The sequence below is a fragment of the Hyla sarda genome, chromosome 12 (assembly GCF_029499605.1).
Source record: "Hyla sarda isolate aHylSar1 chromosome 12, aHylSar1.hap1, whole genome shotgun sequence".
Lineage (NCBI taxonomy): Eukaryota > Metazoa > Chordata > Amphibia > Anura > Hylidae > Hyla > Hyla sarda.
In genome coordinates this window covers 83661723-83676833 of record NC_079200.1, presented here as the reverse complement: position 1 = coordinate 83676833, position 15111 = coordinate 83661723, and the positions used below count along the sequence as shown (strand labels likewise).

At 42.7% G+C, this 15111-nt stretch overlaps 1 protein-coding gene across 23 annotated transcripts in view; it reads left to right on the top strand.

Moving 5' to 3' along the window:
• Positions 1-15111, top strand: part of ZMYND8 (zinc finger MYND-type containing 8) — a 172243-nt gene that overhangs the window by 79282 nt on the left and 77850 nt on the right. For 20 of the 23 annotated variants that reach the window (XR_008849297.1, XM_056548785.1, XM_056548799.1 and 17 more), the window contains 3 exons: positions 4971-5119; positions 8717-8935; positions 9394-9507. Coding sequence is in view for 22 of the 23 variants with exons in the window: in XM_056548785.1 (XP_056404760.1) it covers positions 4971-5119; positions 8717-8935; positions 9394-9507 (482 nt within the window). In the remaining variant the exon portion in view is untranslated. The remainder of the gene's footprint in view (positions 1-4970; positions 5120-8716; positions 8936-9393; positions 9508-15111) is intronic. The other 3 variants (XM_056548802.1, XM_056548803.1, XM_056548793.1) reach the window with 2 other exon arrangements.

Genomic DNA, 15111 nt, shown 5'->3' with positions numbered 1-15111 from the left:
GGCTGCATCCTCAAAGGGTTATTCCGCTGCCCTGTGTCTGAAGCTCCGCTCCCCAGTGTCCGGAAGTTTATTGTTCCGGACGCTGTGTGCGGGCTTCCGTGTTCAGGGCCGCCCCTCGTGACGTCACGCCCACCCCTCAGCGAAAGTCTATGGGAAGGGGGCGCGATGGCCGTCACGCCCCCTTCCCATAGATTTTCGTTTAGGGGGCGAGCGTGACGTCACGAAGGGGGCGGGCGTGACGTCACCCGGGGCGGCCCTGAACATGGTAGCCCGCACACAGCGTCCGCAACAATAAACTTCTGGACGCTGGGGAGTGGAGCTTCCGACACAGGGCAGCGGAGTACCCCTTTAAGGTGAAAAAGGGCTCAAATAAAAAATGTCTCGTACGACACTGTTTCCAAAACGGAGCCTCCAGCTGTTGCAAAACAACTCCCAGTATTGCCAGACAGCCATTGACTGTCCAGGCATGCTGGGAGTTTTGCAACAGCTGGAGGAACCCTGTTTGGGAAACACTGCCGTAGGGTAATTTTGGTATCTGAGGCAAGTATAATTCTTGCATCCGGGTCCTTCCCTATTCAATTCCCATGCGCATGGCGCTCTCTCACTTTGAAGCCCTGTCGTATTTCAAGGCAACAGTTTAGGGCCACATATGGGGTATTTCTGTACTCGGGAGAAATTGTCTAATACATTTTGGGAGGCTTTTTTTTCCCTTTTACACCTTATGAAAAGGTAAAGTTGGGGGCTACTCCAGCATGTTATTGTAAAAAATATTTTTTTTTTACACTAACATGCTGGTGTTGCCCCATACTTTTTCATTTTCACAAGAGGTAGAAGGGGAAAAAAAAAACATAATTTGTCACGCCATTTCTTCTGAGTACGGATATGCCCCGTATGTGGACGTAAAATGCTCTGCAGGCGCACAGCAAGGCTCAGGAGTGAGAGCGCCATGTACATTTGAGGTGATTTGCACAGGGGTGGCTGATTGTTAAAGCGGTTCTGACATATAAATGAAAATAAAAACACCAACACGTGACCCCATTTTGGAAACTACACCCCTCACGGAACGTAACAAGGAGTATTTTGAGCCTTTACACCCCACAGGTGTTTGACAAATTTTCGTTAAAGTTGGACGTGAAAATGAAATATTTTTAATTTTTTCACTAAAATGCTGGTGTTATCCCCAATTTTTTTTTCACAATGGGTAATAGGAAAAAAAGCACCCCAAAAGCACCCCATTTCTATATGGAGTATATAAATACCCCATATGTGGATGTAAAGTGCTCTGCGGGCAAACTACAATGCTCAGAAGAGAAGGAGCGCCATTGGGCTTTTGGAGAGAGAATGTGTCTGGAATTGAAGGCCATGTGCGTTTACAATGCCCCATGGTGCCAGAACAGTGGACCCCCACCACATGTGACCCCATTTTAGAAACTACACCCCTCACACAATGTAATAGGGGGTGCAGTGGGCATTTATGCCCCACAGGTGTCTGACAGATTTTTTGAACAGTGGTCCGTAAAAATGAAACATTTTATTTTTCATTTGCACAGCCCACTGTTCCAAAGATCTGTCAAAAGCCAGTGGGGTGTAAATGCTCACTGCACCCCTTATTACATTCTGTGAGGGGTGTAGTTTCCAAAATAGGGTCACGTGTGTGTGTGTGTGTGTGTGCAGGGGGTCCACTGTTGTGGCACCATGGGGGCTTTGTAAACACACATGGCCCCCGACTTCCATTCCACACAAATTCTCTCTCCAAAAGCCCTATGGCGCTCCTTCTCTTCTGAGCATTGTAGTTTGCCAGCAGAGCACTTTGCATCCACATATGGGGCATTTCCATACTCATACAATTTTGGGAGGCTTTTTCTCCTATTACCCCTTGTGAAAATGAAAAATTTGGGGTAACACCAGCATTTTTGTGAAAAAAATCGAATTAAAAATTTTCACGTCCAAATTTAGCGGAAATTTGTCAAACACCTGTAGGTTGTTAAGTCTCAATATACCCCTTGTTACATTCCTTGAGAGGTGTTGTTTCCCAAATAGTGGGCCATGTGGGGCTTTTTTTGCTGTTCTGGCACCATAGGGGCTTCCTAAATGCGACATGCCCCCAAAAACCATTTCAGCAAAATTTCCTTTCAAAAAGCTAAATGTGACTCCATCTCTTCTGAGCATTGTAGTGCGCTCACAAAGCACTTTACATCCACACATGGGGTATTTCCATACTCAGAAGAAATGGGGTTACAACTTTTGGGGGGCATTTTCTCCTATTACCTCTTGTAAAAATTGTTTACACATCCGACTTTACCGAAAAGCCGTCAAACACCTGGGAGGTGTTAAGGCTCATTGTACCCCTTGTTTTGTGCCATGAGGGGTGTAGTTTGCAAAATAGTATGCCATGTGTTTTTGCTGTTCTGGCACAATAGGGGCTTCCTAAATGTGACATGCCCCCAAAAACCACCCACCCACAGAGCACTTTACATACACATATGAGGTATTTCCTTACTCCTTTTACCCCTTGTAAAAATTCAAAAACTGGGTCTAAAAGAACATGTTCGTTTAAAAAAATTGAGATATTGAATTTTCTCCTTCACTTTGCTGCTATTCCTGTGAAACCCCTAAAGGGTTAACAAACTTTCTGAATGTCATTTTGAATACTTTGAGGGGTGCAGTTTTTATGATAGGGTCATTTATGGGGTATTTCTAATATGAAGGCCCTTCAAATCCACTTCAAAACTGAACTGGTGAATTTTGAAATTTACTTGAAAAATTGGAAAATTGCTGCTGAACACTGAAGCCCTCTGATGTCTTCCAAAAGTAAAAACATGTCAACTTTATGATGCAAATATAAAGTAGACATATTGTATATGTGAATCAATATATAATTTATTTGGTATGTCTATTTTCCGTACAAGCAGAGAGCTTCAAAGTAAGAAAAATGCTAAATTTTCAGGAAATTTTTGAATTTTTCACCAAGAAATTATGCAAGTATCGACGGAAATTTACCACTATGTTAAAGTAGAATATGTCACGAAAAAACTATCTCGGAATGAAATTCATAAGTAAAAGCGTCCCTGAGTTATTAATGCTTAAAGTGACCGTGGTCAGATGTAAAAAAAATGCTCTGGTCCTTAAGGTGAAAATAGGCTTGGCCCTTAAAGGGAACCAATCATCAGATTTTACCCTATATAATGCTTGGTAAAGCGTTATATAGGGTAAAATTGTTGTCCTCACCATCCCCGGGGGAAGCTCCTGCCCCCAGGGAGGGTGAAGATATGAAGTTATAAACTAGTCGCCGCCGCCGTAAGTAGTCACCTGGGCGGGGAGCTTCACTCACCTACTCCCGTTCTTCGGCCGGCAGCGACGCCCCTCCGCTTGATTGATGGGCAGCGTCATTGTTCCGCTCACTGAACAGACGGAGCAGAGCGATGACGCTGCCCGTCAATCAAGCGGAGGGGGCGTCGCTCCCGGCCGAAGAACGGGAGTTGGTGAGAGGAGCCCAGGTGACTACTTATGGCGGCGGCGGTGACTAGTTTATAACTTCATATCTTCACCATCCCTGGGGGCAGGAGCATCCCCCAGGAATGGTGAAAATAAAGATTTTACCGTATATAACGCTTTGTCAAGCGTTATATAGGGTAAAATCTGATGATTGGTTCCCTTTAAGGGGTTAAACAACCATATTACAAAAGGTCTTTTAATTTTCATCAGTAACAACATATAAAAAGTCTTGGATCTGACAATGCCCATTTAAGTGATAAAAATCTCAACCACCTAATTCTCTATTAGGCTGGGTTCACATCACGTTTTTGCCATACTGTTTTCAATCCGTTTAGCTAAAGAAAACCGTATGGCAAAAAACGGATGGAACAGTATGGGAAAAAGTAAACCGTATGTGTTTTTAAACCGTATACTGTTTTTAAAAGTGCGTATAGTTCCGTCCATACGTTTTTGAAAATGTTGTCCATTTTTAATGGGAAGGGTCTTGGGTGGGGACTTTAGGATGCAAATGCACATGTGCAAAGTAAAAACCGTATAATGTTTCCTGTATGGAACCGTATACATGTGCGTTTTCCATTGACGTCCATGTTAAAAAAAATAAAAATAAATAAATAAAACTTATGCAGTTGCAGTACGGTTTTTAAACCAGAGACAAAACTGTGGTCAACCACGGTTTTGAGTACAGGAGAAAACCGTATTGCAAGCAAACCGTACGCAACCGGATGCATCCGGGTGCATACGGTTTTCAATTATTTGTCTATGTATAATGTTTTCAATACAATTTCAATAATGAAAACGTATACGGGAAACTTGAAAAACTTGATGTGAACCCAGCCTTACCCTGGTCTCAGGAATTAACCTAGGATCACTGTGGTGTAAGCCAAGGGACACTGTACTATGTCCCTGACAGCAAAGAAAGGGTTAACTTTTTACAACAAAAAGACTGCAGTGTATTGGGGGAGGGGGTTGTTATCTGTGATCCCAGCTTCCTCTCCAGGTTGGAGGTTGCCTGCTGATTCCCCTGTATGTCAGTGCCATGTGCTTAGCTGTACCTTCTTGGATGGTTCCATGTGCACATATGTGCTATTAAGGAGACCGGTAATTGAGGATAAAAATAAAAAATATCATCTTACATGCAAAACAAGGGCTGTGTGACCTGACAGCCCTTGTTTTGTATGAGAGGGTCACGGACTATATTGTCCTTTACTAAGTGGAGCTGAAAACTGTATTTCCAGAGTTCGCTATTAAAATAATAGACCAGCACCCTATAGAAAGATGCATCTATGCATAGTTCTAATAATTCTCCAAAGTAGCAGTAGGGGGCCATAATTAGAATAATGAATGCCCTTTGACTTCTTTAGTGTGGTATATACCTTCGTGCAACAATGTTTTTCAGCTGCTTATGGGTCCTTAGTGGGCTGCTTGGTTAGACCTGTATAATGTGTGAAATAAATCCACTTTGTTGTTTTTCTTAGACCCAGGCTCTGCTGAGCGCCCGGGACAGAAAAGGAAATGTCCCAGCCCCCAGCATTCATCAAATGGGCACTCCCCGCAGGATGCATCCAGCAGCCCAAGTAAAAAGAAGAAGAAACCTGGAATGTTAAACAGTCACAACAAAGACCAGGTATGAAGAAAGTTCACATCTCCTTGTATAGTGTTCTATGTCCGTCGCTGACTGTGGCACAGCCAACAGCCACTGGAAACCAGGTCTAGAAGGCATTCTCTCTTGAAACATCTCATGCTGCCTTTTCTTTAGACATATTTGTTTATATTGCTTCACTCCCATTCCTGGATCTGCCATAACTCTTGCTCTTCCATGTGCTATAGACATTATAGAGTCCATCAAGTTCAACCTTTATCCCTATTGTGTCGCTACTGTGTTTATCCTGAGGAAGGCAAAAACCCTTATGAGACTGATGCTAGTTGCCCCATACTAGGGGGAAAAATTCCTTCCTAACTCCAAATATGGTAGTCAGAATAAGTCAGTGGATCAACATTCTGTTTCTGTAAATCTAGTATACACAACCTGTAATGTTATCACTGGCCAGAAATGCCTCCAGGCCTGTTTTGAACTCTCGTTAATTTCACCATGACCACCTCCTCTGGACGAGAGTCCCATAGTCTCACCGCCCTTACAGTAAAGAACCCCATCTATGCTGTTGTAGCAACCTTCTTTCCTCTAGATATAGAGGATGTCCCCTTATTACATATACCGTCCTGGGTATAAATAGATCATGGGAGAGATCTCTGTACTGCCCCCTGATATATTTATACATAGTAATTAGGTTGCCCCTAAGCTATATATATATATATATTTTTCTTGCTCTTTTCCATATGTCAGCTATTAGGCCTTATCACTACCACCTTCAAGAGACATCACACCCCACTCATGGACTGCTGCAGTGGTCTTTGTTCATAGAATGTAGTCTGCTGTGAGACCCTTTGTCCACGTCCTGCCGTTCTGTAAATTGTGTATGACTGTTTTCAGCAGTCATCCATCTTCCTATTTTAGCTGATGAAGCTGTTGCTCGATGCTGGCAACCAGAGTGACAATGTACTTACAACCAGTTTAAATCAGCACTGTGATGGCCTTAACTAGTTTACAATGCTCCTTATGTCTGCCCCAAAAATGACTACTTTATGAGGATGTTATTTTGTTAGTCCTTCCATGACTTACCTATAGTTGAAGTGTTGCTGAGTGCCTCTGTAACCTGCACAGACAATGCAGGTTATCTCTGATACTGGCTGTAGCTTCTATCAATTTCACATTACACTGGGCACTGCTTATGAGAACAATCTAAACCCCACAACCAGGCAGAAGTAAATATGTTTTCCATCATCTGTCCTATTATTGCTGACACATATCACAAACCCTTTTATGTAGATGTCCAATAAAAGCAGAAGCAAAACCTTAAAGGGGTATTCCAGGAAAAAACTTTTTTATATATATCAACTGGCTCCAGAAAGTTAAACAGATTTGTAAATTACTTCTATTAAAATCTTAATCCTTTCAGTACTTATGAGCTTCTGAAGTTAAGGTTGTTCTTTTCTGTCTAAATCCTCTCTGACACGTGTCTCGGGAAACGCCCAGTTTAGAAGAGGTTTGCTATGGGGATTTGCTTCTAAACTGGCGTTTCCCGAGACAGGTGTCATCAGAGATTACTTAGACAGAAAAGAACAACCTTAACTTCAGAAGCTCATAAGTACTGAAATGATTAAGATTTTTTAATAGAAGTAATTTACAAATCTGTTTAACTTTCTGGAGCCAGTTGATATATAAAAAAAAGTTTTTCCCTGGAATACCCCTATAATATTTATCTGTGCCACAGTGAAAAGTGTCTCAGATCTATCATGATTTGAATACACCTAGATTTAGACAGATATCGCTCTGCTAGCGGTGCCTAAAACTCTACTGCTTGTGTACCAAGACATAAGGCGGAGTGAGGAGATGTCTGATTTCTTGCTGTTTTAGCTTTTTACATATTTTGCTGTATTTCTGCCTAGATTTGCTCCTGCTGCATTATTTCATGCTAATTGATGACGTTTTCTTGGTGAACACTGCCTGACTGAGATGACACAAGCTCACAGTAATAGGAAAAGTCAGCTAGGACCACTCAGAGATGCATCCATAGACTGGATTCTGCCAAAAGAATGAATGTGTCAATTCTTTTGACGGAGGCCAGAACTAGAATTTTTCTGCTGGATTCCGCTAGGAAATTCCACCGTGTGAACATGGCATTACATAGACCTAAAAAAAAAATTTAAAAAAATTAAAACTACAACACTCCACAAAACAATAACTCCTGCATTTGTCCTGAATTCAGAACTAAAGTCCTGAATCTGTTGTCTTAAAGCCTTTTACAAAGGCAATCATTGGAAACAACTGTTCCCTACGAACATTTGCCAAAGCAATAATCGGCCTATGTATAAAGCCCAGCAATTAGTTGGCCAATAAGCTAAATTTTGTTCATCGGCTGAAGACATCTTTTGTGCGGGCATAAAGAGCCATTGCTTGTTGGCAGTACACTCTCTCATGTAAACCGAGGCTACCAACAACAATAATTGAAGTGAATGACCACACAAATGATTGAGTGATTTTTCTTGTAGCCGTTAACTTCTGACAATTGGGCGTGTAATGGGCAGTAATCTTCCAATGTAAAATGAGCCCTTTATTCTGTTGCGCAGTCGCCTAGTCTCCTAGTTCTGTGTGAGTCTAAAAGATTGCCACGACTGCTCCCTTAGTACTTCCTGTGCAGTGTTGTCTAGATGTATGCTGTGCAATGCAAGAATCACCCATGCAAGGAAAGATGGTCCTGTAGAAAATCATATAAAATCCTGTACTAAATCATTTACCACCTTCTGCCCAGACTGGAGTAAATGAAGTTGTAAACTAGCCCTTTTTAAATGTTATTGTTCTAGACCTTTACTTCTAGCTGCTTGTTGATGGTGGTGATGTACAGACTACTGTAGCATGAGAAGATAAAGCTTTCCATTTTTAGTTTTATTTCTATTTTTGTTATGCATTTTCCTATTGCTTGTCATAATGGCTGCTGACATACTTTATAGAATCACCTGCTATATCTTAGTCCCCAAGTGTGGTAATAAAGGAAGGCATACATGTCCTATGTGAACAGCTTTACCCTGCATGCAGCTTTTCTCCCAGCTAGGACACGTCTGAGAATAATCCCCTGAACCACCAAAGCTTCTGTAACCCTTTAGTCTCTTGTCTGGATGTAAAAGCTCCATACACATTAGACATTAGTGAGCCGACTATCTAATATGTATAAGGGGCTTCCTGGCTTGGGCATGTTCAGTTTCCACTCTTGATCCTTTTGTTATTTAAGTGATAAGCCGCCTCCAGAAGAGTTTGGCAGCAGCTTTTTCTCCTTTTACCTTTCTCTCCCACTGACAGCACATGTATGCTTGGCCAAGCCTAGCATGCACGTGCATGGAGTATCGAGATGAATAGCTGTCTGCTATTGGACATTTTGTTATTGATTATCAGGAAGTGTTTATATTCAGTGGAACCTGCAATGCATGCAGATAGTGTTGGCCCCACTTTTTTCTCACTCAGGCAGTGTACATCGTATAATTGCTTGTGTCTTGTATTCATTTATATGATTTTGCTTTGCTGACTGCTCATTGAGCTTTTTGTTTTGTTGTCTCTAGTCCATGTACATGTGTTTTGAACCCAATCCTGTCTCTCTTGCCTACATTTCAGTCAGAGCTAAGACATGGTCCGTTTTACTATATGAAGCAGCCACTCACCACAGACCCTGTTGATGTTGTACCGCAGGACGGCCGCAATGACTTCTACTGCTGGGTTTGTCACCGGGAAGGTCAAGTCCTATGCTGTGAGCTCTGTCCAAGAGTTTATCATGCTAAGTGTCTGAAACTGACTGCTGAGCCTGAGGGTGACTGGTTTTGTCCTGAGTGTGAGGTGAGGCTCCACGTGTTAGCGTCTCAGTGGACCTTATTTTCCCACAACTTTCCAACATTTCTATGTTCTTGTGTCTCTGGATCATTGAGGGGTGAAGGGGTTAGCATAGGCCTGAATACTTTAAATCCACCATTGAATTTGCCATATGCATCTTATACAGAGGTTAGATGATGTATGGACAGATATTGCTCAGTGTCTTGTAGGTAGTCGTCAAAGCTTCCCTTCTTTCCTGGAACATTGGAACACTCGGGTGTAGTCCTAGCTTCCTACTGGATGATTGCATGCTTAGTGGGCTCAAATAGAGGTTCACATCTCTTAGGGGCCTAATGGAGTCTTATCCTGTAGAGTGTATAGTGTAGGAGAAGCCCCAGGAAAGCAGTCTATGGGTTACTCAGCTGCAGAATCTCTAGAATTGTTGAGATCTTCACTTTTACTACTATTGCATTTTCTATTTCCAGAAAATCACAGTTGCAGAATGCATAGAGACACAGAGTAAAGCAATGACTATGTTGACCATAGAGCAGCTCTCATACCTGCTAAAATTTGCACTACAGAAGATGAAGCAGCCGGGGGTAAGTTCGCCTATGTGCGCCTTAAATGTGTTGCATCTTAGAACTGAAATAGCATCTTTCCGTTGAGTGTGGCACTTAATCTGAACTTAAGTGCTCACAAATAAGAAATTATCAGTTGCAGGATTCCCTCACTATGTCTGAAGGCAACATATGCAGGTCTTGTGGGCATTTAGAGTGGTTTGAACTCAGCAATTCAGCTGATGATTTAACGTCTGACATCACTATTGCATGTTATAAAATGATTCACTGTGCACACCTTCTCAGAGCTGCAGTCTGTTGGTTTCCTGGCACAGTATAGTTGGCCAGCTTTCTTAAAACTAAACTAACATTTTCCTATAGCAAGTCATAAGACAATCTGGTTGGTGTGCTTCAATGTATCAGTGACAGCAAATTTAGAAAGAAAGGCATGGCTGCACCTCCACGTTATATGTTGACCTATTGCTTTACAGTACAGTCTCAACAACGAACACCAGGTAGTTAGTATACATATAATCAAACTTTATAAGCCCGTCTGATTTAAGTGGGTCCCTAACCTAAATATTGTGGCGTTGGGGCGACAATCACCACAACACCAGTGGCCATAAGCGTAGTGACCTAGTGATCCAGCAGTCTCACTGCCTCTAGACTTAGCTGGCTCCTGGCCACGTCAGTCAACATTCACAGCGGTGCGAACATATCACTATATACAAGGTAGGTTTCCATTGGTTGTACTGGTCTACATCCATTGAAGGCAGAATTTGATTGGCTAATTAGTAAGCGGAGGATCCAAGGAGGTTATAAAAGGCAGCTCCCTTTCTCGCATGTGGTCATACAGTCATGGCCGTAAATGTTGGCACCCCTGATATTTTTCTAGAAAATGAAGTATTTCTCACATAAAAGGATTGCAGTAACACATGTTTTTCTATACACATGTTTATTCCCTTTGTGTGTATTGGAACTAAATCAAAAAAGGGAGGAAAAAAAGCAAATTGGACATAATGTCACACCAAACTCCAAAAATGGGCTGGACAAAATTATTGGCACCCTTAATTAATATTTGGTTGCACACACTTTGGAAAAAATAACTGAAATCAGTGGCTTCCTATAACCATCAATAAGCTTCTTACACCTCTCAGCCGGAATGTTGGACCACTCTTCCTTTGCAAACTGCTCCTGGTCTCTCTTACTGGAAGGGCACCTTTTCCCAACAGCAATTATAAGATCTCTTCACAGGTGTTCAATGGGATTTAGATCTGGACCAATTACTGGCCACTTCAGAATTCTCCAGCACTGATTTATTTATTATATTTATTTATTTATATAGCGCCTACAGATTCCACAGCACTTTGTTGCCATCCATTTCTGGGTGCTTTTTGACATATGTTTGGGGTCATTGTCCTGCTGGAAGACTCAAGATCTCAGACACAAACCCAGCTTTCTGACACTGGACTGTACAATGTGACTCAAAATCCTTTGGTAATCCTCAGATTTCATAATGCCTTGCACACATTCAAGGCACCCAGTGCCAGAGGCAGCAAAACAACCCCAAAACATAATTGAATCTCCACCATATTTCACTGTAACTATGTTTTTTTCTTTGCAGGCCTCATTCTGTTTTCGGTAAACAGTAGAATGATATGCTTTACTAAAAAGCTCTCTTAGTCTCATCTGTCCACAAGACGTTTTCCCAGAAGGAGTTTGGCTTACTCAAGTTCATTTTGGCAAAATGTCGTCTTGCTTTTTTTTTTTTTTTATGTCCCTGTGTCATCAATGGGGTCCTTACTGGGTCTCCTGGCAAATCGTTTCATTTCATTTAAATGTGGACGGATAGTTCGCGCTGACATTGATGCTCCCTGAGCCTGCAGGACAGCTTGAATATCTTTGGTACTTATTTGGGGCTGCTTATCCACCATCCGGACTATCCTGCGTTGACACCTTTCATCAATTTTTCTCTTCCGTCCATGCCCGGGGAGGGGGGGATGGGGGGGGGTGTGTAAGCTACAGTGCCATGGGTTTTAAACTTCTAGATAATGTTGCACATTGTGGACAAAGGCAGATCTAGATCTCTGGAGATGGACTTGTAACCTTGAGATTGTTGATATTTTTCCACTATTTTGGTTCTCAGGTCCTCAGACAGTTCTCTTCTCCTCTTTCTGTAGTTCATGCTTAGTGTGGCACACACAGACAAACAATGCAAAGAATAAGTGAACTTCTCTCCTTTTTACCTGCTTTCAGGTGTAATTTTTATATTGCCCACACCTGTTACTTGCCCCCGGTGAGTTTAAAGGAGCATCACATGCTAGGAACAATCTTATTTTTCACAATTTTGCTAGGGTGCCAATAATTTTCATCAGACCATGCATGTCGGCGAATTCACACCGGCGATTTGCACAATTCCAGGTCATGCGGGTCTATGGTGACCCGGAAAATAAGGGGGATTGGGGTTGTCCAAGACACCCACGATCCCCCTGAAGGGATAGGAGTGAGGTGGCAGGGGTGTGCCACCCCTCCTATCCCTGCAATTGGTCGTGTAGAGGCGACGACCAATTGCAGATCGGGGGGGGGGGGGGGGGGGGGGGGGGGGTTAACTTTCGGTTTCCCCATTCCGCCCACCCACAATAGGCGGGCAGAACGGGGAAACCGTCGGGGACCGGCGCCGGAGGTCCACTTACCCATCGGCGGCGGTGGAGGCAACGTTCGACGGTGGAGATCGGCAGCAGCAGAGGACGGTGATGCGGTTCCCTGGATCCTACGGAAGCCGGTGAGTTGCCTAGCAACATCTGGAGGGCTACAGTTTGAGACCACTATACAGTGGTATCTAAACTGTAGTCCTCCAGATGTTGCAAAACTACAACTCCTAGCATGCCCACACAGCTGTTTGCTGTCTGGGCATGCTGGGATTTGTAGTTTTGCAACATCTGGAGGGCCACAGTTTTGAGATCACTGTGCAATGGTCTCTAAACTGTAGCTCTCCAGATGTTGCAAAACTGCAAATCCCAGCATGCTCAAACAGCTGTCTCGCCATGCTGGGAGTTGTAGTTGTGTACCTCCAGCTGTTGCATAACTACATCTCCCAGCATGCCCTTCGGCGATCAGTACATGCTGGGAGTTGTACTTTTGCAACAGCTGGGGGAAAACACACTGATTGGAAAACATTCAGTTAGGTTCTCTTACCTAACTCATTATTTCCAACCAAACTGAATGTTTTCCAACCAGTGTGCCCCCAGCTGTTGCAAAAGTACAACTCCCAGTATGCAGGGTCTGTCAGTACATGCTGGGAGTTGTAGTTTTGAAACATCTGGAGGTTTGCCCCCCCCCCCCATGTGAATGTACAGGGTATATATACAACCCCTTACACTGTCCCCCCAATATAAAAGAAAAACGTTCCAAAACGGAGCCTTCAGCTGTTGCAAAACAACAACTCCCAGCATTTCCGGACAGCCACTGACTGTCCAGGCATGCTGGGAGTTTAGCAACAGCTGGAGGCACCCTGTTTTGGAATCACTAGCGTAGAATACCCCTATGTCCACCCCTATGCAATCCCTAATTTAGTGCTCAAATGCGCATGGCGCTTTCTCACTTCAGAGCCCTGACTTATTTCAAGGAAACGGTTTAGGGCCACATATGGGGTATTTCTTTTTTCTCCCTTTACCCCTTATGAAAAGGAAAAGTTGGGGGCTACACCAGCCTGTTAGTGTACAAAAATTAAAAAAATTTACACTAACATGCTGGTGTTGCCCCCCCTTTTTATTTTCACAAGCGGTAAAAGGGAAAAAAAGACTCCGTTATTTTGCGTTACAAATTTTGGGAAATACCCCATATGTGGGCGTAAAATGCTCTGCGGACGCACAACAAGGCTCAGGAGTGAGAGTGCACTAATGTACATTTGAGGCCTAAATTGGTGATTTGCACAGGGGTTTCTGATTTTACAACAGTTCTGACATAAACGCAAAAAAAAAAAAATACCCACGTGTGACCCCATTTTGGAAACTACACCCCTCACTGAATGTAACAGAGGCTATAGTGAGCCTTAACACCCCACAGGTGTTTGATACATTTTCGTTAAAGTTGGATGGGAAAAAAGAAAATGCTGGTGTTACCCAAAATTTTTCATTTTCACAAGGGAAAATAGGAAATAAGCCCCCAAAATTTGTAACCCCATTTCTTCTGAGTAAGAACATACCCCATATGTGGATGTGAAGTGCTCTGTGGGCAAACTACAATGCTCAGAAGAGAAGGAGCGACATTGGGCTTTTGAAGAGAAAGTTTGTCCGGAATTGAAGGCCACGTGTGTTTACAAAGCCCCCATAGTGCCAGAACAATGGACCCCCCCCCACATGTGACCCCATTTTGGAAACTACACCCCTCATGTAATGTAATAAGGGGTACAGTGAGCATTTACGCCCCACAGGTGTCTGACAGATTTTTGGAACAGTGGCCCATGAAAATGAAAAATGTAATTTTTCATTTGCACAGCCCACTGTTCCAAAGATCTGTCAAACGCCAGTGGGGTGTAAATATTCACTGCACCCCTTATTAAATTCTGTGAGGGGTGTAGTTTCCAAAATGGGGTCACATGTGTGGGGGCGGTCCACTATTCTGTCACCACGGGGGGCTTTGTAAACGCACATGCCTCCTGACTTCCATTCCAAACAAATTCACTTTGCAAAAGCTCAATGGCGCTCCTTCTTTTCTGAACATTGTAGTTCGCCAGCAGAGCACTTAACTTCCACACATGGGGTATTTCCATACTCAGAAGAAATGGGGTTACAAATTTTGGGGGTCATTTTCTCCTGTTACCCCTTGTAAAATGTAAAATTTGGGGAAAAACCAGCATTTTAGTGAAAAAATATATTTTTTTCATTTACACATCCAACTTTAACAAAAAGTCGTACCCCTTGTTATGTTCCTTGAGGGGTGTAGTTTACAAAATAGTATGCCATGTGGGTTTGTTTATTTTTTTTTGTGTTCTGGCACCATAGGGGCTTGTAACCAAAAAAAACTTTCCTCAGGGGCTCAAGAAATAAAAAAGTATGGTGGGGGAACTTTTCACTAAAAGAGCAACTATGAATCAACCTACAGGTGTGGGAAACCACACAGAACTGTGAATTTGTCCCATTGTAAATAACTTATAACAAGCGTAATCGCATATAAAAATAATTTTGAGATGTTGGTTAAAAATGCATATATATATATATATCTCCACAATGCTGCACCTCCCTACATCTCCTCTCTCATCTCTGTCTACCATCCTACACGTTCTCTCCGATCTGCTAATGATCTCACACTAACATCTTCTAAAATCCAAACTTCTCACTCCCGTCTCCAAGACTTCACTCGTGCTGCACCGGTTCTCTGGAATGCTATCCCTCAATCCCTCAGACTCAACAACAACATCCATAGTTTCAAATGTGGCCTGAAAACACATCTCTTCAGACAGGCCTATAACATTCTTTAATTGGCCTCAACATATCCTCAACATATCCTCACACCTTTTGTTTGAATAGTTATTGTGTAATATTATGTCTGATACTTGTCTTTGTTTGTACCCCATAATTGTAAGCGCTGCAGGATCTTTAGGCGCTATATAAATAAATAAAATAAAAAATAAAATAAATATATGAG